Source organism: Ochotona princeps, chromosome X (assembly GCF_030435755.1).
Source record: "Ochotona princeps isolate mOchPri1 chromosome X, mOchPri1.hap1, whole genome shotgun sequence".
NCBI classification, from domain to species: domain Eukaryota; kingdom Metazoa; phylum Chordata; class Mammalia; order Lagomorpha; family Ochotonidae; genus Ochotona; species Ochotona princeps.
This window is the reverse complement of record NC_080865.1, coordinates 70,327,279-70,354,484: the sequence shown is the minus strand read 5'-3', so window position 1 is coordinate 70,354,484 and position 27,206 is coordinate 70,327,279. Positions and strand designations below refer to the sequence as shown.

Genomic DNA, 27,206 nt, shown 5'->3' with positions numbered 1-27,206 from the left:
TGCTGCTTCAGCACAAGGCTTTCACTCTTTGTACAATGAATAGATGTTTGCAGATTTATTTTATTTATTTACAATGCAGAGTTACAGGACAAGCCTGGGTGTGAAGCAGAAAGAGAAATTTCCCATCTGCTGGGTCACTCCTCACATGACCACAGAGGCTGTGGCCATGCCAGGCAGTAGACAGGAGCATCTTCACTGTTGCCTCTAATGTGAGTAGCAGGTGCCCATATGTTTGTGTCATCTCTGATGCTTTTCCTGGCCATTAGCATGAACCTGGATGGTGAATGGTGTAGCCAGACAGGATCTTGCTCCACAGGGGAAAATGATAGCATCCATGTGGTTGTTAAGCCTGCTAGCCAAAAGAAAAGGACCTACATCGTAAATAAAGAAAACCTCCCAAAGACAAGAATATAGTGCTATTGCTGTCTGCTGAATTGCAGGTAGTTTTCATTGTATTTATTTAATTCTTTCAGGTTTCAAAAATATAGGAAAATGTAATCTGTAATCTGAAAGCAGAAAATTTTTTTGGTATTCTTTAAGAAGAACAGAGATGAAATGTGGTGCTCCCATTAGGATAACATGCATTTTCCCAGAGATGGTCCAGGGGGAGGGGACGCTGGAACCAGAGAAGGAGGTCTTAACGGCCCCAGTGGTAACCTATGCAAGTTAACATTATAGCACACTTGGTTAAGCGACTGCCTCCAATGTTTGCTTACGTATGCGAGGCCACAGGTTCGATTCCCAGTCATGCACCCCATTTCCAATGTTTTGCAGCAGTGGGAGTTGGTAGTGTTTTTGATTCTTGTTACTCATGTGAATCACCTGGTTGGACCCTAAGCTCCTAAAGTTTCCCTGGTTCAAATCTAGCTTTTGTATCCATTTGACTGTCATTGGTATGTGAATCATGGAACAGAAAATCTCATTCCCTCCCTCTGTCACTCTACCTTTCAAATGAGTAAACAATCATATTTTGAAATTATTTATTTTTAATCGTAAAGTCAGATATACAGAGAGAAGGAGATACAGAGAGGTCTTCTGTCTACTGGTTCACTCCCCAGGTGGCCAAAGCCAGGAACCTTTTCCGAGTCTCTCGTGTGGGTACAGGGTCCCAAGACATTGGACCATGCTCAACTGCTTTCTCAGGCCACAAGTAGGGAGCTTGATGGAAAGTGGAGCAGCCGAGATATGAACAGGTGCCCATAAATGATCCCAGCACATGTAAGGTGAGGACTTCAGCCACTAGGCTACTGTGCCGGGCTCAACATATTTTTTAAAACTAGAATGCACAAGGGCATAGTGGGTACTAATATGCTGAGGTGCCACCATCCCATGTAGGTGCCAGTTAATACCCAGACACTCCAATTCTGATCCAGCCTCTGCTAATGAACTGTGAAACAGCAGAAGATGGCAATGTGGCCCAACATCTTGGGTCCCTGCACCCATGTAGTAGACCTAGAAGTAGTTTCTGGCTCCTGACTTAGGGACATTTGGGGAATGAATTAGTGAACAAAATATCTACGTCAGTTGGTCTCTGTTTCTGCCTTTCAAATGAAATAAAATATTTTACTGAAAAAGTAAAAGGAAATAATTTGTTGATCAGGCTGTAACTCCATTTTAATAAAGGAGGAATTTTTATGCTATTAAATTCTACATTCCTCACTGTGTGAAATGGAACAATTTTAACTGCAGACATAAATTTAATGCTGGTGTAGTTTTTTTTAAAAAAGTTTGATATGTCTGTTTATTTAAAAGACAGAAAGAGACAGAGACAGATGGAAGTGAAAGAGAGCTGGTTTACTCAGTCAACAATAGCCTGTGGTGGGACAGACTGAAGCCACGGGTCCTAACCCAAAGACTCCCACATGCACGGCAGGTCCTCGCCTACTTGCATTGCCACCTGTTGCTCCCCAAGAACTCAGAAATCAGAGCGGAAGCTGGGATTCAAATCCACTCTCAAGCACTGTCCCAGATGGTGCATTGATCACTGGCCAAATGCCCAACTGTGGTGCAGTTTTTAAAACATAAAGAAAAACACAAAGTTCCCAGTAAATGTTCACTGTTTGTACTTCCTTATTACCTAGTTCATTTGCCACTAAAAATACATGATACTTGCCACTGTTGGTGATCTCAATCATAGAAAGTAGGGAGCCTATAATCTGAAGTTTTGAGGGTTCTTATTCCTATACACTCTTCTTCCTGTTAAATTCTGTGTTCCTGAAGGACAGAGGGGCTTTACCTTAACAATTTTCTATAGTCAGACAACAAGCACAGTACCCAGCAAAACTTTGATAAATGCCCAATGAACTGAATTCCACCCCCCTTCTACTAGAGAGTTTTCTAGTGAACCTTATAGCCCATTAGAAACCCTGGAGTTTCAAGACCATCCTATGTGCATTTTAGTATGTATACAAGCACACAGAGGTTCAGATGTAGAATATGACGAAGGTGGGGCCAGCCTCATGGCCTAGGAAGCTAAGCCTCTGCCTTCAGCACCAGCATCCCATTTGGGTGCCAGTTAAAGTCCCAACTGTTCTATTTCCCATCCAGATCCTTACTGTTGTGCCTGGGAAAGCAGAAGAGGATGGCCCAAGTCCTTACACCTGCATGGGAGTCCCAGAAGAAGCTCTTGGCTTCTGGCTTTGGATCAGTTCAGCTCTAGCTCTTGCGGCCATTTAAGGAGTGAACCAGCAGATGGTAGATCTCTCTCTTCCTCTCACTCTCTCTTAATTCTGACTTTCAAGTGAAAATAAGTAAATCTTAAAATAATAAAATTATTGCAGTCCAATAGGAAGAGAAAATATATACACAAATAAACAAACATGAAACAAAGTACATGAGAAATGAACTGTAATGAGAACAAAATGACATTACCTCACTGAGGATGTGGGCTATGGTGAGAAGAGGAAAAGAACGAGCTATATCAAAACATCATACTGGTGGCAGAGTTTGTTCAACTGCCAACTGCAGTGCCGGTATCCAATATAAATGGCAGTTTCAAATCTGACTGATCCATTTTCAGCCCTGCTCCCTTCTAAAGTTCCTGGCAAGGTGGCAGTGGAAGAACTTAGGATCTTGTACTCAAATGGACCTACAAGAAACCCCTGGCTTCTACGTGGCTCTGACCCCACCCAACAGCAGCTTTGGCCATGTAGGGAGTGAACCAGCAAACAGACCTTTCTCTCCCTCTCCCTCTCCCTCTCCTCTTCTCTCCTCTCTATCTCCCTGCCTCCCTCCCCATCCCTCTAACTCAGCCTTCCAAATAAACCAGTAAATGGGTCTTTTAAAAAATAGCCTCAATGAAACAAAAGAGAGAAAAGGACAACAAGTCACTGCTTGGGAGAGTTTCATAGAAGTAGCCAAGGAGGACATAGCTGGGCAGCACAAAGGCTCTGTTGGCTAATCCTCCACCTGAAGCGCCAGCATCTGATACAGGCATCAGTTCATGTCCCAGCAGCTCCACTTCCCATCCAGTTTCCTGCCTGTGGACTCAGAAAGCAGCAGAGAATGGCCTAAAGTCTTGGGACCCTGCTGCCACGTAGGAGACCTGGAAGACACTCCTGGCTCTGGGGCTCCAAATTAGCTCAGCTCTGGCTGCTGCACCCATTTGATGAGTGAACCAGCACATGGATGATCTTTCTCTGTCTTTCCTTCTCTCTGTAAAACTGCTTTTCCAATAAAAATTTTAAAATCTTAAAAAAGGACACATCTGGAAAATGGATTTTTCAATGGGATTTTACATGGGTGAATTGCCATCCAATGCCTTCTTATCCATTTGTGAACCTCTCAATCTACGAAAACCAGCCCTTTTTGAAAGTTGATATTCTAAAAAGAAAAACAAAACTAATGAGAAAGAATTAAGAAGGGATTGGTTAGTGAGAAAAAACAGAAGAAAATATTAATGACATGTCCACTGTGATATCTTGAAGAAGATACAGCATTTGGGAAAAGAATGGCAAGCTTAGGATGGCCAAAAGATGTTTGTTTAAAACAAACAAAACCTCAGGGGGCTGGTACAGTAGCTCAATAATCTAATCCTCCACCTGCCAGTGCCAGCAACCGATCTGGGCACCAGCTCCTGTCTTGGCTGCCCCACTTCTCATCCAGCTCCTTGCTTGTTTGTGGCCTGGGAAAGCAGTGGAGGATAGCCCAGAGCCTTGGAATCCTACACCCACGTAGGAGACCTGAAAGAGGCCCCTGGCTTCTGGCTTCAGATTTGTTGTGGCCATTTGGGGAGTGAGACAGTGGATGAAAAATCTCTATATATAACTCTTACTTTCAAATAAACATAAAGAAATCTTTTTTTTTAATAGTAACTCCTTGGATGCCGGACACTGTGTTAAATACTTTATCTGCCTTATCTCCCTTAAAGCCAGCAACCTTAAGGGGCAAGCTCATTATTACATTCATATCACACAGGAGAAAACTGAGATTTAGAGGAGCAAAACATCTGGCCTACCATTTGAAAAATACTGAGTGGCAGACTGCCAATTCATGCGCTCTCAACTAGTCTGTGCTACAGCCCTTCAACAATGAACACAGGAACTGTTGCCTGTGAGCAATCTTCAAAAAGGTCACCAAAATGCATGGTACAGGAAAAGAAATACTACCCATGGAGTTTACAGCTTTCTACCTCCCCCTCAAATAAACCTTTTAATTCTATGTTTTCCACAGTCTTTTTAAGTACTCTCCTGTATGAATCCATATTCCACTGGAGACATTAACAGAAACTTCTTAGGTTCGTTTTACAGCCCTTGGTAAAAGCACTTCTCCCACCGAGCCTTTGCAGATGTTTTAAGTTCTTCCAAATGTGTCACAGATGAGGAAGGCTAGAGCTCTGCATGGGTTTTCAATCAATTCAGGTCTGTACATGCTGACTCAGGAAAAATTGGACAAGCAAGGACACACACCACTTCCACCCGTAGGCTATACTCAATTAGCAGGTAAGGCTCAGGCCCCTGTGCTGGGAGGCAGTCGAACAGCAGTTGTGCAATAGTGAGAAATGTTTAACGTGTCTTGTTGTGACAAGCAACATTTGAGATGACTTTAGCACTCTAAGCTTTGACTGATTTCTTATCTGATTTTCATATTCAAGACAAGGAATGCATATCATAATTAAACTTTGAAATTAAAATGTTCTCCTCATGTTCTTCCAGGTTTTCTGGATTGATTAGCCAGAAATACGCTTAGCCAGAGGTTGCAAGTCAAGCTGGAAATCAACATCTGTCCTTTGCAATTATTTATCCATGTGAACTAGGACTTTCTGGACACTCTGCAACCAAAATAACATACAGAAATGAACTCTGTGCTTTGATGTCAGGTTCCAAAAATCTTTCATGAAATGGCAGTATGCATAAAAACAGCTTCATTTTCCTAATTGCTCTATTACAGTAGTTTTTCTCTGCTCAACAAAAACTTTAAAGCAACCATTCTAAAGCCAGCTAGTTCTCTGTGTTAAAATAAGTATGTGTCCATAGTTGCAGGACTGTGATCGGCGAGAGTGTGGGCACTCAGCATAAACTCAAACAAAGGACAAAAGGTTCTAGCACAAGCCCCTGTGAGGTGAGTGGAGAGCAATTTGTAAACATGGCTTTTCCACACTTGGTGGCTCCTGGGTAATTCATGTGATAGCTAACGAATTAATCAACACTTAAAGCCTCAGTCCTACCTTTGTGACAATATGACAAATTCAATTGTTTTGGACCAGGGATTAAAATCAAGTCCAAGAATTCCGTTCAGAAATGTGTAAATAAAACAGGGCAGCACTTTGTAAAGAAATATTCAGTAACACAAGTGGAGAAACACAACGTAATTTTTTCCCCTATGGTGAAAAAGAATTGCTTTCGGAAAAAAAAAAAATGTGAGTCTATGCTTAAGTTATTTGCTAGCATTTTTGGTTAGATAGCTTAATGGCAAATTTTGTGACAGCTATCACCTCAGATCATAGTGAGTTTTTAAAGTATCAAAACACCCTTCTGAATGCAGTTTAATTAAGTGTTACAATTTAGAGTTTTGTTTCCATGTGATATCCTGAAACACAGGGTGGGGAGGGGGCGGAGGGGGCGTAGTGTATAGTGTATTCATATTTTCACTCAAAATTGACAACTGCATCATTTATATATCAAGTTTTCACAGCCCATTAGCATGGTATTAACTAACATTCAGTGACTTGCTTATTTGCTAGGTGGTTAACATATATATTCTCCTTCATAATCACATCACTGGAAACACTAGCTGTCTCACACACGGGAACCAAGACTCAGTAAAGTTAAATATCTGCCATGAACACAAAGCCATTGTATGATAAAAACAGAATTTGACCGTCACTCTGGACTGCAGTCTCTGCGCTCTGCCCAGCACACCAAACTGCCTCTCAATAATGTATAAGACGTTTGGTGAGGGCTTAGCACCTAGCTGCAGTGCAACAAAAGTTAACCTTATTGTCCCCCTAAATGATCAGATAATAACATTCCGCTTAACAGAAGCGGGATGCAAATGGTCTAAACAGGCGCTCTCTAATTAAATACTCTTCAATTACAAATCATGCAGGCAAATGAATCTCATTTGGAGAATGCAAAGGCAAACCCTGGGATTTAGACATCCCACAAACCTGCAAAGACCTTAACATTTGGCGAGGCTTAATTCCATTTTTACTAGCTTAAAAGAAAAAAAAAAAAGAACTTCGCTATGATCAATGAATTATCAACACAAAACCTAAGAATCACGGGATTTCTGTATTGGAAAGGATCCCAAAGCTTACCTCCTTCACTGCTGCCTCCACACACTTGCCAACTTGGCTTCCATCCCCTACCTCCATACTACCAATTCACAGGTAACTTGGACAAGGTCACCAAGCTGATCTAGAGGCAAAGCAGGGACTCCAAAGAACTCAAATGCCCCAACTTCCAGCTCAGTGCCCTTTCCCATCAAGCCACTCTGCCATTCGACGCAAGTGTTTTCTGGCCAGGACCAGTTATATTGTGTTAAGCAAAATACTGAAACGCCAGCAGCTAAATAAGCAGATCCGGTTCTCCAGGGACTCCTCCACGGCTAGCCCATACCAGTTAACTCTTAGTAAGAGCTGAAGGCAGGTAACATGCCACATACTCCAACTGTCCTTGAAGATGCTTGCATTTTATCCTCAAGGCAAAGCTTTCATTTAAAAAGCTTTAAAAAGTTCTCACCATTCATTCCTGTTTGGGCCGATGAGAGACTTCAAAGTTGCCACCCAAGGTCACAGTACTAGGAAGAAATTTGAGTCAAGGTCCGAGTTGAGGCCCCGTTCTAAGCAGTTAGGACGCACTGCTCTTGCCTTTCCTCACTTCGGAGTCCCCCAAAGTAACTTTTTTCTTTGAATCCTACGGGGACTATATAGAGATAGTACAGATACCTAATCACACACCGGATTCTGGAAGGATAGCTTGGCAGAAGACAGGTGGTGGGGAGAGAAACCCACACTAGCTCCACAAATGTAACAACTCCCTGGACTGGTTTTTTCCGAAGTCTAGGCCTTCGTTATTCTCTTGTATAAACTTCTTGTTCTTCAATAATGTAATTACCTGTTTGGAAACTCAACTCAACTGAAACAGAATTTTCAGAGGACAACCCAAACAAACACTGATACCAACAATCACTTGGGGCCTGAGATCCCTAGGCAGAGAGGAACCCAGCAGCTTCACTAAGTTTCCAGCAAAATTTGCAAGGAGGTTAGCAGGGCACTGAAACACAATCTGGCACATGATACCCAGGAAACAAGGAGAGAAAAACAGGGGAGAAGGGGGCGCTGTCGACCTGAGGTGTTACCCCCCACCTCCACCACCAAGGCATTTTCAGGTGATCCTCCCCACCGGCTTCCTGGGAGGCAAGGTACCTTTGGGAAACACCTGGAAAAGCAGCCGAGGCTGAGGGGGTGGGGGGTGGGGTAACAAAAACCCCAAAGAGCCCTTGGTTTGCCAGCCTCTACAGCCGCCTTGCCTTCCACTCGTAAATACTGGATTCTTTTTCCCGCCCAGCACCCCCCCCCCCAACTCCCCGCAAGTCTGAAGAGTCTGGAGAAGGACCCTGCCCCAGCGAGTCGGGACAGAAAGGGTCCTCGCTTCCTCTGGCTAGAAGGAAGAGGGCACCGAAGCAGAGAAACTCATCTTTGGCAGAGACGTAGCGGGCTACAATTTTTAGTAGATGCACTCACCCGGGTGAGACATGGGGATGACCTCATTGCGGGTCCCCGGGAAGTTAAAGATGACAGCTCCGGACGCCCCTCTCTCATAAGCCAGGTGGATTTTGTCCGCGAAGGTGCAACCCCCGCCGCGTTGGATGAGTGCCAACCAAGAGACTTGCACGGCGCTTCCCCAAACCGTGGGTACCGTGAAATTCGTGTGCGGGTTACAGGCGTTGAGAGCCCCGGGCCCATCGGGAGGTACCAGGACTCCCGCCACGGGCTCCAGCGGCGAGTCCTGGCCATACACGCCTTCCTCGCTCAGCTCCCACACCGTGCGGTTCACTCCGGGTTGCGGAACCCGCCAGGACACGTTGAGGTACGCGGTCCACACTGCTTCAGCCCCTCGGGAGCCGGGAGCATGCGGGCTCAGCGCCAGCAAGAAACACCACGCCAGGAAACGGGAAGAACCGCAGCCACCGCGGCTGGAGACCCCGGCCCCAGGTGGCGGCCCCATGTCGCGCACGCGAGCCCTGTTTTCCCTAGGGCCCCTGGAACGCCCGGAGCGAGCACTTGGCAAGACCGGGGCCTGGAGCAGGTGTGTTCCAGGTGGGGAGGGGGCGGAGAGAGCCAGGGCGGGGGGAGGGGGAAGGGGAAGGGGCGGAGGGGGGCGCGGCTAGCTCGGTCGGAGCCCGGGAGCACGCAGCGTGGGCCGAGGGGTTGCGGCAGACGCAGCTGCCGGGAGCTCGCGTTCCTCTCTGCTACAGCTGCGGCCGCGTCGGGTTCTGGGGCTTACAGCGGGAAGCTCCGCCCAACCCGCTGGGGGTAGAGGTGGCTGGGAGGGAGTAAAGGACACTGCGGGATCCGCCTCTTAAAAGGGTAACAGGATGGGAAAGCTTGAGCGACGGTCGGGTGGCCAGGTGTGCCGCGTCGTGTTTTGAAAAGAATTAAATAAAATAGATAAGCTAATTAATTAATTAAAAAGTCCGGTCTAGGAGGGAGAAGAATCCACGAACGGACACCGCTTCCTGGTAGCGTAGGAGGTCGGGTGGAAGTGCACGAACACACTGTCCGCTGCCAACGTTGGCCTAAAGGACATAGCGGGCCGACAGTGCCAGAAATGTGAAAATACTAGTAAAACGTGCAGTTCCCCAGAGTCTAAGCTGTAGACAGGCAAGCTGGGGTAGGTGGGTGGTGCTGGGAGCTAGTCCTTTACTGATCTTTAGAAAAGGGGCAGGAAGGGCACGTCGTCGTCCCCGCCCCCCAACCTTTTTTTTTTTTTTTTTTTTTTACTGGCTTTAAATGGCACCTTTCTTCCCTCCTGTTCCCAACAAGCGTCATACGTGTGTATGCATTTCCTTCCTACTCTTAACCTCAGGCTAAATATACTACATGGATTGCCTCTTCTAAAAACAATCTTAGTTCTCACGAAATAATTACTGTTCCTCACGCCACCTACAAACCATCCCACCCCCTTTTTTTCCCTTCACCTTCCACAAACCAGGTTTACCCAAACGGATATGCCTGCGCCGCTCATGACCTTAACTGCATAATCTGAAAGCAGCTGGCCTCACCCAGGCAATTCACTTATGCCATTATTGCATTCTTATTTATCCTGACTTAAGCGTAAAATTTTTGCCTACCTTGTCAACTATTACTTTTATAGGTGTCAAGAAATATGCAACGAATTAGCCTGCTAGTTAGGAATAACTTTTGACCTTGGAGAACTTCTTTCTCTGGGCCCCTGTTTCCTCATTATGTTCACATTGTGGATAATAATAGCACCTACCTCGTAGAGTTGCTTAGATTGAATAAACGGGTTCACATATGCAAAGCATTTACAGCAGTACTTGAGTGTAAAGAATATGTGCTGAATACCATCATTATTATTAAACAGGTTAAAAAACACAGTAAGTCTAAAATAATGTTGCTACTTTGAGGTTTTTAAGAATCGGAGAACATGATATTCAAGAGATTTAGTCTTGGCTATATTTTAAATTCAAGCAAATACAATCCACTTTATCCAGCCCAGCATTTGTTAAATTCCAAGTTTCAAGGGCTAACAATATGGTATTGTGGCTTAGGGAGAAAAGCCACCACCCCAACTTGCGACATTAGCTTTCTGTATGCAGGCGAGGTTGAGTCCCTGCACATCTGATCCAGCCCCTACTAGTGCACCTGGGAAAGCAGCAGAGAATGGTCCAGGTCTTGGGCTCCTGCATCCATGTGGGAGATCCAAGGAAGCTCCTGGCCCAGCTTCAGCTGTTGTGGTTGGCTAGGAAGTTAGCCAACTGGTAAAATGTATCTCTCTAGTAACAGTGCCTTTCAAATAAATGAAAATAAATGTTTAAAAATAATCCCAGTCTCTCCCTCCCCTCTATTCTTAATATTTACTTAATATTATTCCAAAAGGTTGAACATGGGATCACCTTGTACTTGCTACTCTCATGGTTTGAAACCTAGAGGAAAACTAATTTCATATACCCAGTATTTAGATTAAAAGTAAATGAATAATTATCAGACATCAACCTAAGGCATTGAAAGGGACTTTAAAGGTTAAAGGAATGTATAGGGCCTATAAACTAATATCCTCAAATCCTGATGATAATCTTTGAAATTAAAATTATTATGGGGGGAAGAAATGGGTAATACCAAGCATTCCTAAGCAATACTAGATTCCAGAAACTGTATAAAATGCATTGGTGAAAAACACCCAAAATTCAGTCAACATTGCTTAAATGGAAGATAGCTATATTGTACCTTGAAGAATGTGCCCAAAAGAAATCAAGTATTTTACCAGTTACATACATAACTGAAGTTTGGGGGAGAGAATAATATTTATCCAATTGTTATTTTCATGAGCAAGTATTTATTACACATTTACTATACATCATGGCCTAAGCATTGGGGTATCAAAGCAGATAGAGCATTAACCTTACTTTTAAAAACCTGTAAGTTAACTTTGATGAAAAAGACAAATAAAATGATTATTTTAGTATAGACATGAACATAGTGTAAGGGGTACAATCAAAGTGAGTAAAGGGAAGTAATGAAGGAATGCAAAAAGGGGCACATAACCCAAACTGGGAAATAAGGGAAAGCTTCCCAGAGCTTTCACCTGTGCTAAAGGCAGAAAATAATACAGAGTGAAGAGGATTCTCTCTCTCTCTCTCTCTCTCTCTCTCTCTCTCCCTCCCTCCCTCCCTTTAAAAAAATTTCTTTACAAACACAATGAAAGCCATTGAGATAGAAAATATAAAATGTTGGGAAACTAGATTTCCTACCATCCCTGCAAGTGCAAAATGTTTGGAACTTAGATTATAATAGATACAGTTGATGAGGAACATGGGAACTGGTTACTGAAAGTTTTCTGGGTAAAACTGGAAAGTTTGGGGCCCGGCGGCGTAGCCTAGTGGCTAAAGTCCTCACCTTGAACAAGCCAGGATCCCATATGGGCACCGGTTCTCATCCCGGCAGCTCCACTTCCCATCCAGCTTCCTGCTTGTGGCCTGGGAAAGCAGTCGAGGATGGCCCAATGCATTGGGACCCTGCACCCACGTGGGAGACCTGGAGGAGGTTCCTGGTTCCCAGCATCGGATCGGTGCGCACTGGCCCGTTGCAGCTCACTTGGGGAGTGAATCATCAGACGGAAGATCTTCCTCTCTGTCTCTCCTCCTCTCTGTATATCTGACTTTGTAATAAAAATAAATAAATCTTTAAAAAAAAACTGGAAAGTTTGAAATGTAGCCAAAAACAGAGAGTAATACAGCCAAGGTTAAATGTGGAACAATATAATGAGACTTGAATTTTAAGAGGCCATTATGGCTTCTCTGTAGATAATAGGCTGTAGGGGACAAAAGGAACAGCAAGGAACCCAGGTAGAAGCTTGTCAGCAGTGTTCCAGGTGAGAGGACAAGGTGTTCAGTGCTGGACGGGTAGTGTGGATGAGAAGTGGAGAAAATGGAGAAAGGGAGAATTACAGAGAGAGAGAGAAAGAGACAGAATCTTCCATTCACTGGTTTACTCCCCCAGATGGCCACAATGGCCAGTGTTGAGTCAGCCTGTAGCCAGAATCTTCTTCCACTCTCCCACATGAATGCAGGAGCCCAGGCACTTGGATCATCCTCTGCTGCTTTCCCAGGCCACTAGCAAGGAACTGGTCCTCAGAAGAGGAGCAGCCAGGACTCAAAACGACATCTGTATGGGATGCCACATCACAGGTGATGGCTTTACCGTCCATGCCACCATTCTTGCCCTGAGAATCAAATGCATTAAAGGTAGAATCAGTAAGATACAGTTTGGTGTATGAAAGAGGGAGGAGTTGGGGATTGCTTTGGGGATTTTGACTTAGAAAACAGGATGACATTTAATTAGGAAATATAGGAAGAGGATTTGAAACTAAGGATGAGTGGGCTTTAGATGTGTTCATGTTGAGGAGCCAATGATGTAGCTGACAACTGTGCAGTAGACACTCGGATTTTCTTATAATTGAACATCTACTAAGTGTAAGGCACTAGAGAGGCCTGATTATATAGACACGAAAGAGTCCCTGCTCTCACTTGATCTTGGCCCAAAGGCCAAGAAGCCATAGAATCCCTGCTCTCTGAGCTCAACATCTAGTGGGACAGTCAGAAAGGTAAACAGAAATGACACTGCAGTGAGATCAATGTTATGACTGCGAAAAGCATTGGCTGCTATGGTAACATGGGTGTGGCTAAATTAAGAACTAGGAGATTTACTGAGGCAAAGCGAGTATAAGGATATCAGGTGTAGACAACAGTCTTGTAACAGCACACCAGGAGACATTCAGAGAATTAACATTCATCAGTTAGGCATGGCTGGGACCTAAGTCGCAAATCAGGGGAAGTGGCGCTAGTTAAGTAGGTTGTGCCAGAACACGAAGAGTTTAGAAAACTATGATAGAGTGTGGACTCTACATATTTTCATACTTGTACATGGATACACACATACAAGAAGCAAACATGCCAATTGATAACTATTGTTGAGTCTAGGCTGTGGGTGTAGGGGTGCTCTAGGTTCATCTGTATTTTTTAAACTGGTTGTAAAACTATGAAATTATATTCGAGTCTGTGGAGCAAACAAATGGTATCATCAGATATGGGCGAAATAGATCATTAGCATCACATGAGGGTAAAACTGGTGACAGAGAGACTGGGGAGAGGCTAATATCGCAGAACTGTTCTGGAGCTCGAGCCCTGTTATGGAATGGAGGCAGCAAACTATCATAACTTAATGATGTGAACCATTAAAGTCATCCAATGAGTCCATCCTCACCAAGCAACCCTCTGATTATCATTTAGCGCCTCACGGAAATAGGCCTACAGGGAGATATTACACCGAAGAGCAAACAGTATCTGGTCGGTTTGGAAGTTAGACTTCTCATTATAAATTCATCAAGTAGCATTCTGGCGTATATATTGGTCTCTTGTGAATGTGGTTAAGTGTGACTCAGTCTCCAAGAGCACAGTCTCTGGTTATACTACCGATCAAATCTCAAAGCTTACAAAACTTAAAAGCTTAGAAAACTAAGAATCAGATTATGGATCAACATTGCATCAGGGCCTGGCGCAATGGCTTAGTGGCTAAAAAAAGTCCTCGCCTTGCACAAGCCAGGATCCCATATGTGCGCTGGTTCTTATCCCGGCAGCCCTGCTTCCCATCCAGCTCCCTGTTTGTAGCCTGGGAAAGCAGTCGAGGATGGCCCAAAGCTTTGGGACCCTGCAGCCGCTTGGGGAGACCTAGAAGAGGCTTCTGGCTCCTGGCTTTGGATCGGCTCAGCTCCGGCCGTTGCGGCTCACTTGGGGAGTGAATCAATGGATGGAAGATCTTCCTCTCCGTCTCTCCTCCTCTCTGTATATCTGACTGTCCAATAAAAATAAATCTTAAAAAAAAGAATAATAACAACAAAAAATGACTGTATCAAAGTCCTTCCACTTGAAGATGTGCCTGGGTCACTCACTGGCTTGCCCCAGTTGGATCCTCTATCTCACCAAGAGTTATTTGAAAACTACAATATGCCCTGCTGCCAGAGGGAGGTTTGTTGATCAGCAGCATCAGCATCCTTAGGAAGCTGCTTAGAAATGCAGAATCTTGGGAAAAAAATTTTCCCAATAGACTTTTGGTGTTTCCTTTTTGTCACTCATGTGTTGGTTACTCAGTGGTGCTGCGATTTGTTGTTGATGTTGTTGCTGTTGTTGTGGCTGTTCTAACTCATACCAGTTGTTGACCTTGTTTCATGGCTTCTCAATTATGGAAATGTACAGTGATGGAGTACTGGGGTCTATCATATACAAATGTGGGGGGATAATGGAACATGCATCCCTGCTTTCAGACAAAAGATGGATTCCCAATGAAACTGTTGGACGTGTGTAGACAATGGAATGCTGGACTGATATTGTCTGTACCAACGATGTTGGGGTACACTTAAATAAGAGACTGATAGAATTATGATTCCTTTTGAAGGACTACACGATTGTAGTAAAATGGGAAAAATTTGTCAGGGGTGGGAGTTTAGGGGGGAATCCCAGCCTATACGAAATTGTACCACATAATTCAAAATAAAAATATATTTAAAAAAGAAATGCAGAATCATAGAACAACTGAATTATTATAACCTACACTTGAACAGGATCTGCAGGTCACGGACGCAGTTCTCTAAGTTTGAGAAGCCCTGGCTAGAGCAGTTCTTGCAAATAGCCGGCATTTAGCCTCTGTTAGAACACTCCCTATGTCAGAGTTCACTTCTTATGAGAATGTCCATGTTTCGGTGTTCAACTTCACTTTAGTCCTTCCTCTTCCTCCTACCCATCTGTTCCAATGCTCAAGGAGTTTCCCTGCTACTCCCTGGCTAAATCATCACTCCACCAAGACATTTGTTCTGGGAACCTCCCTTGTACCAGGCCTCACCTGGTTCGTGACAAATCTGATTTCCTAAACCTAAATAGATTCTCTCAGGGTTCTAGTTTCCACAGGGCTAATAAAACCTAAAGTTCATTGAGCATTGACTATGTGCTTTACATACATAATCTCATTAAACTCCACAAACTACCTATTATTTTTTTAATTACTTGTGGTAGATTTTTTTTATTAAAGATTTATTTTATTTTTATTACAAAGTCAGATATACTGAGAGGAGGAGAGATAGAGAGGAAGTGGAGCTGCCGGGATTAGAACCAGCGGCCATATGGGATCAAGGCGAGGACCTTAGCCACTAGGCCACACTGCCAAGCCCAAACTACCTATTATTTTATATTAGATGGAACTAGCTCAGAATTGATAACTTGTCAAAGCTCACAGCTAGGAGCAGAAGCGGCAGTCCAATGCAGTTCTGATGTTAAATATCAATAATTAGTAATGATTCACTTTCTTCCCTGTGGAGAGTGCATTTCTATTTAAACACTACTTTATGACAAAGAAAATTCAAGTGAAATGTATTTTGTATGCATTTCAAGCTCTGTGACCACCGAGGGAGATATATTGGGCCAGGAGCCTTTTTGAATTCCTCAAATCCTTTCACAAAGGCTAACTGCCAAATATTTGTATCAGCAATACCAGACTGAAAGCAGCCCTGAGCAGTGCAGTAGCTAATGGTGAATCTGATAAACAGATCAGCATCCTACAGGAGCAACAGTGAGGCATCACAGGGGCAGATCACGCTTCTTAGAGGCCTGCAGGTGGACACTGGTGTTTGGCCTTTTTACTATGTACGAAACACATCTGGCCTCTTATCAAGAAACAATTGAAGAAGTCCAGAGACAACTAGTGTCCTAACATCCCAGCGATGCTGAGGCTTCACATCACATTACCATAGAAGTGTAGACAGCGTATGGAGAAGGAACAGCAAGAAGAAAATGCTGGGGGTGTGGAAAGCAGGAACAGCTAGAGCAAACAGACAAAATGTGATGCCGGAGCTGATTTCCAAATACTATTATCGGCATTTGTGGGTAAACCCCAATCAACTCAACTTAGTATACAATCATTAGAAAATAGATTATTTTGGACCTGGTAAAATGGCTCAATTGGCTAATCCTCCCCTTGCAAGCACTGGGATTCCATATGAGCATCAGTTTGTGTCCTGGCTGCTCCACTTCTCATTCAGCTCCCTGCTTGTGGTCTGGGAAGACAATAGAGGATGGCCCAAAGCCTTAGGACCCTGTACCCATGTGGGAAACCTAGAAGAAACTCCAGGCTCTTACTTCTAATGGGCTTAACTCCAGTTCTGGGGCCATTTAGGGAGTGAACAGCAGATGGAAGGTTTTTTTGTCTTCTTCCCTCTGAAATCTACCCTTGCAATAAAAAATAAGTAAATCTTAAAAATATTTTTTCAGATCGATTATTTGAAATGCAGAGTTAGAGAAGGAATGACAGGGAGGGAGGGAGGGGAGAGAGAGAGAGAGCAAGAGAGAGAGAATATTCCATCTGTGTGATCACTTCCCTGGTGGCCACAATGGCAAAGACTAGACCAAGCTAAAACCAGGAGTCAGGACTTTCCTCTGGGTCTCCCACATAGGTGAGAGGGGTCCTAGCACCTGGGCCATCCCTTGCAGCCCTTACCAGGCCATCAGCAGAGAACTGGATCAGTAGTAGAGCAGCCTGGACACAAACCAGCACCCGTGTGGGATGCCAGCTTCACAGGCCATACTTTTGCCTGCTATACCCAATGCTAGCCCCTGAGAACTAAGCAACCAAGTTTTTATGAACTCAAAGGAAAGATAAAACTTCAAAGAGGACCATTACATATGGTAGTCCAGTGGCTAAAGTCCTATCTTGAATGTGCCAGCATCCCATATGGGTGCCAGTTCGTGTCCCAGCAGCCCTGCTTCCCAGATTTCCATCGAGCTCCCTGCTTGTGGCCTGGGAAAGCAGTCAAGGACAGCCCAAAGCCTTAGGACCCCGAGACCCGGAGGAAGCTCCTGGCTTCTGGCTTCGAATTGGCTCACCTCCAGCCATTGTAGCCACCTGGGGAGTGAACCATCAGATGGAAGATCTTCCCCTCTGTCTCTCCTCCTGTCTGTATATCTGCCTTTCCAATAAAAATAAATAAAATCTTTAAAAAATAAATTAAAAATAAAAAAAGAGGACCATTACAAACGGTAGAAATGCTTATCTAAACCTAAGGATAGTCTCTCAGCATTTGTTAATAATAGCAGTAACTACCACTGATAACATACTATGGGCCAAGAACTTTATTTTTTTTCTCTCTTGGGAAAAATGATGCCATCGTGTAATTCATGGGCATGTGATGAATTCGACTAGAGAAAAGAGACTATTTAGAAGGAATCAAACTGAAATAAAAACATCAAAACACATGGGATACAGCCAAAAAAAGCAAACAAACAATTAAAAAAAACAGTATGGGTTGGACTATTGGAGTTACATTTTCCATGTTGGCTTCCTTATAAAGAGAGAATATATGATATTCGTTCTTTTGTGATTGACTTATTTTACTGAGCATAATGGTCTCTAGTTGGGACCACCTGGTTGTAAATAGAATAATTTCATTCTTCTTAATAGCTAAGCAATATTCAATGGAGTAGATGTACCACAGTTTCTTTAGCCACTCTTCCTTGGACGCACATCTGGGTTGTTTCCATGTCTTTGCTATTGTAGATTGTGCTGCTGTAAATATTGGATTACATATCCCCTTCTCACATGCAGATTTCTCTTCTTTTGGGTATATTCCTAGGAGTGGGATAGTTGGGTCATATGGCAGGTTTATTTGCAATTTTCTAAGCACTCTCCATACTGATTTCCACAGTGGTTGTACTAGCCCACACTCCCACCAGCAGTGAAAGAGGGTTCCTTTCTCCCCACATCCACGCCAGCAGGTGTTGTTAGTTGAGTTCTGAATGTAGGCCAGTCTCACTGGAGTTAGGTGGTATCTCAACGTGGTTTTCATTTGTATCTCTCTGATGGTTAGAGAGCCTGAGCATCTTTTCATATGTCTGTTAGCCATTTGAACCTGTTCTTTTGAGAAATGTCTGTTCATTTCTTTTGCCAATTTTGTTATAGGTTTTTTTTTCTGTCCCTGGGTTTCTGAAGCTCTTTGTAAATCCTGGATATTAGTCCCGTATCACTTGTGTAGTATGCAAAAATTTTCTCCCATTCTGTTGGTTGCTTCTTCACTTTGTTAATTGTTTCCTTTGCTGTACAGAAGCTTTTTAGTTTGATGTAGTCCCATTTGTTCATTTTAGATTTGATTGCCCTTGCTTTTGGCATCTTTTCTAAAAAGTCTTTCCCTATTCCTATATCTTGGGCCAAGAACTTCATATCTGCAAGTATAATATGCTACACATTACAAAAGGTGTTAAGAGTCAAGTAAAGTGACTTGTTGAGGCCACCTATAATAACCAAATTACAGAACTGGAATCTGACTGCATAGACCTAGATGCTATAGCCTACCATCCAACTTGGCTAGATGCTCTAACCTATTGCTCCTGAGCTCAGTCCTATACAGCATAGTACTGTACTGGGTGCTACAGGCAACTTTAATACAATGGCAAGCATTGATGATTCTAAACACAGAAAAAGTACTGTAATACATATATGTGTGTGTGTGTATGTATATATGTATATGGGGTAATAAATGTATAGAGTGCTCACCTTGAATGGAGCTTGCAGGACTGGAAGCAGCCCTGGGTGAGTCAGTGAGGGCTGAGTGAACGCAAAGGCCTAGGACATTACTGGGCACTGCTGTAAACATTACAAAAACTGTATGCTCAGGGTACAGTACACTTATGAACTAGTCTTTCTCCAATAATAAATCGGCCTCAAAATACGGTCACTTTGTTCTTCATCAAAATTTTAAAAACTTTTTCACTCTTTCAATAGCATTTAGCTTAAAACGAAAGTTTGTATTAAAACTGAAAAGTATCTTTATAGCCTTGACCCTATAAACATTTGTTCTGTATTTACTTTTTGTTTCTGTTTTCTTGTCAGTTTTTGTTTAAAACTATGATACAAAGCCCCATGTGAATGGAGGTCTACACAGGGTCAGGTTTGTCAGCATCACTGTCTTCTACCTCCACGTGCCACTGGAAGCTGCTCAGAGGAAGGAGCAGGCATGCATGGAGCTGCTGCTGGCTCCTGTAACAGCAATGCCTTCTGCCCACTCCTCTCAAAGGACCTGCCTGAGGCTCCTCTCGAGAAGGTGGCATGATTTTCAGAAATACGTCCATGATCATTTGCTCGGTTTGCTTTTTTTTTTTTTTTTTTCACCACAGTTTGCTTGCTAGCAGATAATACTTTCTTTGTTGGAGTCCTCAGTCTGAATTTTTAAGGGCCTTGTTGAAGTTGGCCAGTTTCTGCTAAGCCCTTTGCTGTGAATTTTCTTAGAGGGTCTACTTTTTATTCTTCTGCAGTTTCCTTGTCTCTTGCCTTGTATTCAGCTCTTTATCCATTAGGTGTTAAGAATTTTTCAGTTCCTTTGTGATTTTTTTTAAAAGATTTTATTATTATTGAAAAGCCGAATATACAGAGAGGAGGAGAGACAGAGAGGAAGATCTTCCATCCGATGTTTCACTCCCCAAGTGAGCCGCAATGGGCCGGTGCGCGCCAATCAGATGCCGGGAACCAGGAACCTCTTCCAGGTGTCCTACGCGGGTGCAGGGTCCCAAAGCATTGGGCCGTCCTCAACTGCTTTCCCAGGCCACAAGCAGGGAGCTGGATGGGAAGTGGAGCTGCTGGGATTAGAACCGGCGCCCATATGGGATCCCGGGGCATTCAAGGCGAGGACTTTAGCCGCTAGGCTATGCCGCCGGGCCCCTTTTGTGATTTTTTTTTTTAGAACCATCATCATGCATGTGGTTCATCACTGCTGAAATATTATCAAGCAGCTCGTGATTATATATCTCAAATAAATGTTCATGACTTAATCATAACCCAGGACAAATGAAAGGGTTGCCATAAAAGGGAGTGAACTTAGCAAACATGGATAGGATCAGCTTAGTATTAGGGATCACTGGAGGGTGGTACCATGGGATAGTAGGCTAAGCCTCAGCCTGGGCTGCCATCATCCCACAAGGGTGCTACTGTCCTGGCTACTCCATTTCCATTCCAGCTCCCTACTGCTGGCTACTCCAGTTCCGTTCCAGTTGCCCAAAGAAGCAGGTGAAGATGGCTCCAGTCCTTGGGCCCCTGAACCAGTCCTTGGGTTCAGGGGCCCAAGGACTGGAGCCTTCAGAATAGACCAGCTCTGGCCATCGAGGCCATTTGGGGAGTGAGTCAGTAGATGGAAGATCTCTCTCATCTCCTCTCTGTAAGTTTTTCTTTCAAATAAAAATAATAAATCTTTTTTTCTAAATTAGGGACCAGTTTTTAAAGATGCACATAAGAGTAAATCTTTTACAAATACAGAAATAATGGGATTGCTTTTCAGTAAGATCTAATATGATAAGTTCTAAAAAGGCCAGGGCTTCTGAAAAAGCAATTCAAGAGTAAATACTCCTTCATGAAAAATGATCAAGTGAGATATATCTTTGGGATGCAAAGATGGATTAACAAATGCAAATATAAGTGTGTGTAACTTATTAAAGCAGGGAAGGATAAAAATATCTCAATTGATACAAAATGTTGGCAAAAATACAACATCCTGTCATGGCATAAATTTAGCAAATGAGGATTCTTCCTCAGCACGATAGAGGCTGTGTACAACAAGTTCACATTCATACTACTGAATGGTGGAAAGTTGAAAGTTTTACCCCCAAGATCAGGAACAGGACAAGGATACTGATTTATACCATCTCTGTCCAACACAGTACCAGAAGTCCTACCCTGAGGAAGTAGGCAAAAAAAAAAAAAAAAAAAAAAGAAAGAATGTGCAATGAAAGAATCTCAACTGAATTTGAACTGTGGTAATGCAACAAGGTGGAGGAATCCACCATGGGGGGAGGGTTTGGGAGGGGTGGGGGGAATCCCAGAACCTATAAAACTGTGTCACATAATGCAATGTAATCAGTATATATATATATATATATATATATATATATATATATATATATAAAAGGAAAGGAAGAAAGAAAGAAAGAAAGAAAGAAAGAAAGAAAGAAAGAAAGAAAGAAAGAAAGAAAGAAAGAAAGAAAGAAAAAAGAAAGAACACTGAAATACTGAAATAGGAAAGGAATGGAGCAGGAAAAATGCTTTTGTTAATGACATTGTTACACATGACTGAGTCAATGATTTGATTCAGGTGTTAGAAGTGGGGAATGTTATGGGATACAGCCAGTGATAGCCAGCACCCATTCACAGTGGTTAAATAAAATGTGGCTGTGTCCCCTGCCCTCTGTCCTGAAGGTGGGTCCTAACAGCATGGAATGTTAATTCCATCCTCAGTCACTCTCCCTCCCCACCCCACCTAGATATTCGCTCCTGCCTACCTGAGAGGGGATGGTATTGCATTGTTGTGTAACCACTCCCCTCACAAGCCCCTGTAAAAGGCCCTTGAAGCAGGAGCTTGCTCTCTTCCTGGTCAGGTGCTTCCATTACTCTGGCACCTCGAGTCCTGGCTGACCCAGGACAGGTAATCCCCTGAGGTGATCCCTGTGTACTTAGATGGGACAATGGATATAGTAATGTTTTTTCTGGTTTGTGTACTATCAGGAGTTCAAGGAGAGGTGAGGCCTAGCAGTGATGGCATGTGGGCAGAGAAGTCAGGGCAAGGTGAATGTCTGTAGCTTTGTAAGTGTGTCCAGGTTATTCATTGTATGTCTCTTAGGATAACTTACATTGTTGGGGAAGCTAGGACATAGGTCTTCAGCTTAATGGATGGACTTAAGGGTAATGACCATTTGTTCCTCTTTGGATTGTATTTGGTTGGATTATGATTAGTTGGATTGCCATATGGACTTGTGATTTGCTATTTCTAGTATGCTCTATTATCACCAAGCTTGGTTAATAAAGACTCCTTAATAAACCTTAGACACGTTTGGTGTGATCTCACTCGCACCCCGTAACAACATGGTGTTATCTATAGAAAACCCTAGACTACATTAAAAAAAAAAAATTGGAACTTAAAAGTTCAGAAAAGTTGTAAGATGCAAAATCAACTTATAAAATTCAGTAGTATTTCTAAACATTAGTATTTTCTGTATATGAGTGAAATGGACATATTTTATAAAAGGATTTCTTTCTTTTTTTTTTTTTTTTTGAATGTCAGAGTTCCAGAGAGAGAGAGAGGAAGAGACACAGAGAAATAGCCTCCATTCATTCGTACACCCATCAGATGGTCACAACAGCAAGAGCTGGACTGGTCGAAAGCCAGGAGCCAGGAGCTTCCCTCCAGTCTCCCACATGGGTGCAGGGACCCATGGACTTGGGCCATCCTCTGCTGCTTTCCCAGGCCACAAGCAAGGAGCTGGATCAGAAGTGGAGCACCCGGGACACTAGCTGGCACCCACATGGGATACCAATGCTGGCAGTTGGAGGATTAGCTTGTTACACTACCACAATGGCCCTGAACTGAATATATTTTACTTTTTAAAAAATCTACTTATTTTTATTGGAAAGGCAAATTTACAGAGAGAAGGAGTAGAAGAGAGATCTTCTATCCACTGGTTTACCATCTGTAGAAGGACATTGTGACCCTAGAAGGTCAGCGAGCACAATTGAATGGATAACATGTGTTTGAGAACAACTGGTTGGATGCCATTTGTGTGACTGATTGGATATCCTTTGCACGAGAACAACTGAATGGATAACTTTTGTATAACTAATTGGATGTCATCTGTATAAGAACACCTGAGTGGGTACCATTCTTATAACTAAATGGATATCATTTGTATGAGAACACTTGGTGGAATATGCAAAACAAAAGGAGTTCCAAACAAAAGTATAGAAAGTTGATGGGTTTTGTTGATAAGCTCAAAACCTCCTCCCTTATCCTATATGACCCTCAGTGCATAAAGTCTGATGCCACTAATAAACATTCGACCATCTGTCAGAGTCCACGCATGTTATTATTGGCTCTGTGCACCAAGTGCATCGCTGCAGGACAACAACTACCCAAATGGCCACAATGGCTGGAGCTGAACCTATCTGAAGCCTGGAGCCAGGAACTTCTTCTGAATCTCCCACGGGGCACGGAGTCCCAAAGTTTTAGGCCGTCCTCCTTTGCTTTCCCATGCCACAAGCAGGGAGCTGAATGCGAAGTGGAGTAGCTGGGACATCAACCTGTGCCCATATGGGATCCTGGCGCATGCAAGGTGAAAATTCTGCCACTGAACCATTGCACTGGGCCCACAACATATTTTAATTTGATTATCTTTTATAGTTTAGTCGATAGTCCTGCTGAGGCTTTAACCCTTTCATTTTAATTTTTAAATGATTTATTTACTCTACCTGAAAGAGTTATAGAGAGACAGGGAGAGACCAACAGAAATCTTCTGTCTGCTGGTTCACTCCCCAAACGGCCACAATGACCAGAACAGAATTGGACTAAAGCTGAGATCCAAGAGTTTTTTCCAGTCAACCTACAAGGATTCAAGGATTCGGGGGCCCAAGGATTTGAGCCATTTTCAGCTGCTATCTCATCATGCCATTAGCTGGGATCTGGATGGGAAGTGGAGCATCTGGGACACAAACAAGCGCTCAGATGGTATGCCAGGGATGCAAGCAGAGGATTAGACAGCTAGCCACCATGCTGGCTCTGGTCCTTCTACTATTTATTTGAACTCTGTATTAGTGGAACATTAAGCCTTTGACTACAGTGTAAGTTAAAAATGTTATCTCAAAAAAGTTATCTCAAGTATTAAAAAAAAAACAGAAAGGAAAGAAGGACGGAGAAAGGAAAGAAAAAGGGAATGAAGTATCATTATATTCTTACAACTGTATCATAGAAAGCACATGGAATCTGTTTGCTGCATTCATCACATGAACATGACAATTGATGAGAAAAATCCAACTATTTATACCCTCACACACACACACAAAGAAATTTAGAAAATTGTTCTATTTGCAATAGCATAAAAATACTTACATTTAACCAAGGTGGCAAAAGATCTGTATACTGAAGATTACAAAACACTGATGAAATAATTAGAGATGATACACATAAATGAAAAGATATCCTATGATGTTTGGTAAAAGTAATACATATCATTAAAAGTCCAGGTTAAATAAAACTACCTGCAAATTCAATGCAATTCTTATCAAAAGTCCTATGTCATTCATCACAGAGACAACAACAGTCTTAAAATTCACATAGGCATGGGTGTTGTGGTGCAGTGGGTTAAGCTCCTGCATGGCATACCAGTAACATATACTGGGGTACCAGTTCACATTCTGGTTTGCTTGCTTCTACTCTAACTCCCTGCTAATATGTCTGAGAAGGCAACAGATGGTGGTCCAAGTATTTTGGTCCCTGCCACCCATATGAGAGACCTGGGTGGAATTCTGGGCAACTGACTTCAGCTTGGCCCAGCAAGGCTCAAATAAGCAAATACACCTTTAAAAATTCATGTGGAACAGAAATTTAAAAAAAGAAATCTCAAAAGTCAGAATCACAAAGGGTCCTGCAGAGCAATAGCAATCTTGTGGGGAAAAGAACAAAGCTGGAAGCATCACACTACTGAATTTTACAAAAAATCACAGAAGGAACTGGTGGGCAAAACATTCAAGATGTCACTTGGGAAGTTCACATTGCATATTAGAAATCTTGGGTTCAGGTCTCAGTCGGGCTGCTGATTCTGGGTTCCTATTAATGTGGACCCTGCAAGGCAGCAAATAATAGTTTATGCAGTTAGGTCCCTGTCACCCACAAGGGCTGATATCCAAAATATACAAGAAAACCAAATAAATGCAATAACAAGAAAACAAGTAATTCATAAAAAAAAAAAAAGGAGTGTGGGGATTTGGCATACCAATTAAGCAGCCTCTTGGAATGCCAGCATGCCAGATCGAATTGCCTGCTTCCGGGTCAGCTTCTTTGATTCTGATCCAACTGCCTGTTATTGCACATCCTGATGATTAAAGTGTTTCAGGTCCAGGCTCCTGGTTTTGGCCTGGTCCAGCTCTGGGTGCTGTGGGTGTTTAGGGAGTAAACAAGCAGGGGAAAGATCTCTTTTTCTTTTTATATTTGTATCTCTGGCTTTCAATTAAGATAAATATAATTCTTCGAAGATTGATGTATTACGCCGGGTAAGATGGTTCAATTAGTAAATACTTGCCCTGCAAGCACCAGGACCCCATATGGGCTCCGGTTCTAATCCTGGCAGCTCCACTTCCCATCCAGCTCCCTGCTTGTGGCCTGAGAAAGCAATTGAGGAAGGCCTAAAGCCTTGGGACTTTGAACCCGTGTGGGAGACCTGGAAGAAGTTCCTGGCTGCTGGCTTTAGATGGGCTCAGCTCCAGCCATTGCGGCCATTTGGGGAGTGAACCAGTGGATGGAAGGTCTTTTTCTCTGTCTTTCCTTCTCTCTGTAAATCTGACTTTCTAAGAAAATAAATAAATCTCTTAAGAAAATAAATGCGGAAAGGACCCGAGTATGTATTTCTTAAAAGAAGAAACACAAATGGGCAACAAATGTAAGAGAAAAAAAATGCAGTTCTCTAATCATCAGAAAATGCAAAAATTAGGCCACAATTAGTTCATAACTACTAGCTTGTGTATTATGAAAAAAGATGAAATATAGTTAAGTGCTGGCAGCCATGTAGAAAAAGGGAAATCTTGTCTGCTCTTCATATAGCATTCTTGGGGAAACAGTATGTAGGTTCCACAAAAAACTAAAAACAGAACTGCCATATGATTCAACAATCCTGCTTCTGGGTATTTATCCAAGGAACTGAAATCATTCTAAGAAATGTTTGCACTCCCATGTGCATTATTCACCACATTATTCACAGTTGTATTATTCACAGCAGCCAAGACATAAAAGCCCATTCAATAGGTGAATCAAAAAATAGAGCTAGCACCATGGTTATTAGAATAATCCTCTGCCTGTAGTGCCAGCATCCATAAGGACACCAGTTCATGTCCTGGCTGCTGCATTTCCCATCCAGTTTTCTGCATATGGCCTGGGAAAGCAGTGGAGGATGGCCCAAGTCCTTGGGTCCTTGCACTCATGTGGGAGACCTGGAAGAAGCTCCTGGTTCCTGGTTTTCTATTGGCTCATCTTCTATTGTGGCCTTTTGTGGAGTTAACAAGTGGGTGAAAAATCTCTTTTTTTCTCTCTCTCTTTCTGTCTTGCTCTCTTCTTTCCTTTCTGTGAATCTTTCAAATAAAAATAAAATTTTTCGTTTTGTTTTCCAAAAAGCTATAATGGCTGGGGCTTAGGCCAGCCAAAACCATGAAGCCAGGAGCTTCTTCAGGGCCTCCTATGCGGGTGAAGGGGTCCAGGCACATTTAGGGAGCTGAATCCAAAGTGAGGCACCCACATGGTTTGTTAGTGCTACAGGGTAGTGGCTTAATGCACTGTGCCACAAAACTGGCTCTCCTAAGGCATATTATTCTAAGGGAAAGAAATCAGGCAGGGAGAAATGAGTCCTGCATGGTCACACTTAGATGTAGAGTCTAAAAAACAGTTGAACTCATGGAAGAGACTAGAATTGTGATTTCCAGAGGCCGGAGTAGCATGTGGACCAAGAAAAAAGAGCTGTTATCTAAAGGATCCAGGAGTTCAGTTAAACAGGAGGAGTAGGCTCTGATGCTGCTGCAAAGTGACCACTGACAATAATGATATGTTGTGGAGCCAGTGCGGGGGATTCATAGGCAAATCCTATGCCTGCAGTACCAGCATCCCACTTGGGCACTGATTTGAGTCCCGGCTGCTCCACTTCCGATGCAGCTCACTGCCTATGGCTTGAGAATGCAGTAGAAGATGGCCAACCCAAAGCTTTGGGACCCTGGGAGACCTGCCAGAAGCTCCTGGCTCCTGGATTCAGATCAGCTCAGATCTGGCCCTTGAGGCCATTATGGGAAATGAACCAACAGGTGGAAGATTTCTCTCTCTCATTCTCTCTCTATCTCCTCTCTGTAAAATCTGCCTCCCAAATAAAAAGAAAATACATACTGTGTTGCACAATTGCAAATAACTACAAGAATG

General features: G+C 43.1%; 1 protein-coding gene across 2 annotated transcripts in view; it reads right to left on the bottom strand.

Annotated features, from left to right (window-relative positions):
* RNF128 (ring finger protein 128) overlaps positions 1-27,206 on the bottom strand; it is a 115,019-nt gene that overhangs the window by 57,533 nt on the left and 30,280 nt on the right. Inside the window, exon 1 of one of the 2 annotated variants that reach the window (XM_004590166.3) lies at positions 8,186-8,894. The exons of the other annotated variant lie outside the window; for it this stretch is intronic. Coding sequence (XP_004590223.1) covers positions 8,186-8,669 — 484 coding nt within the window. The 5' untranslated portion in view covers positions 8,670-8,894. Of the gene's footprint in view, positions 1-8,185; positions 8,895-27,206 lie in introns of those variants that run through there. 2 annotated transcript variants of the gene reach the window in all.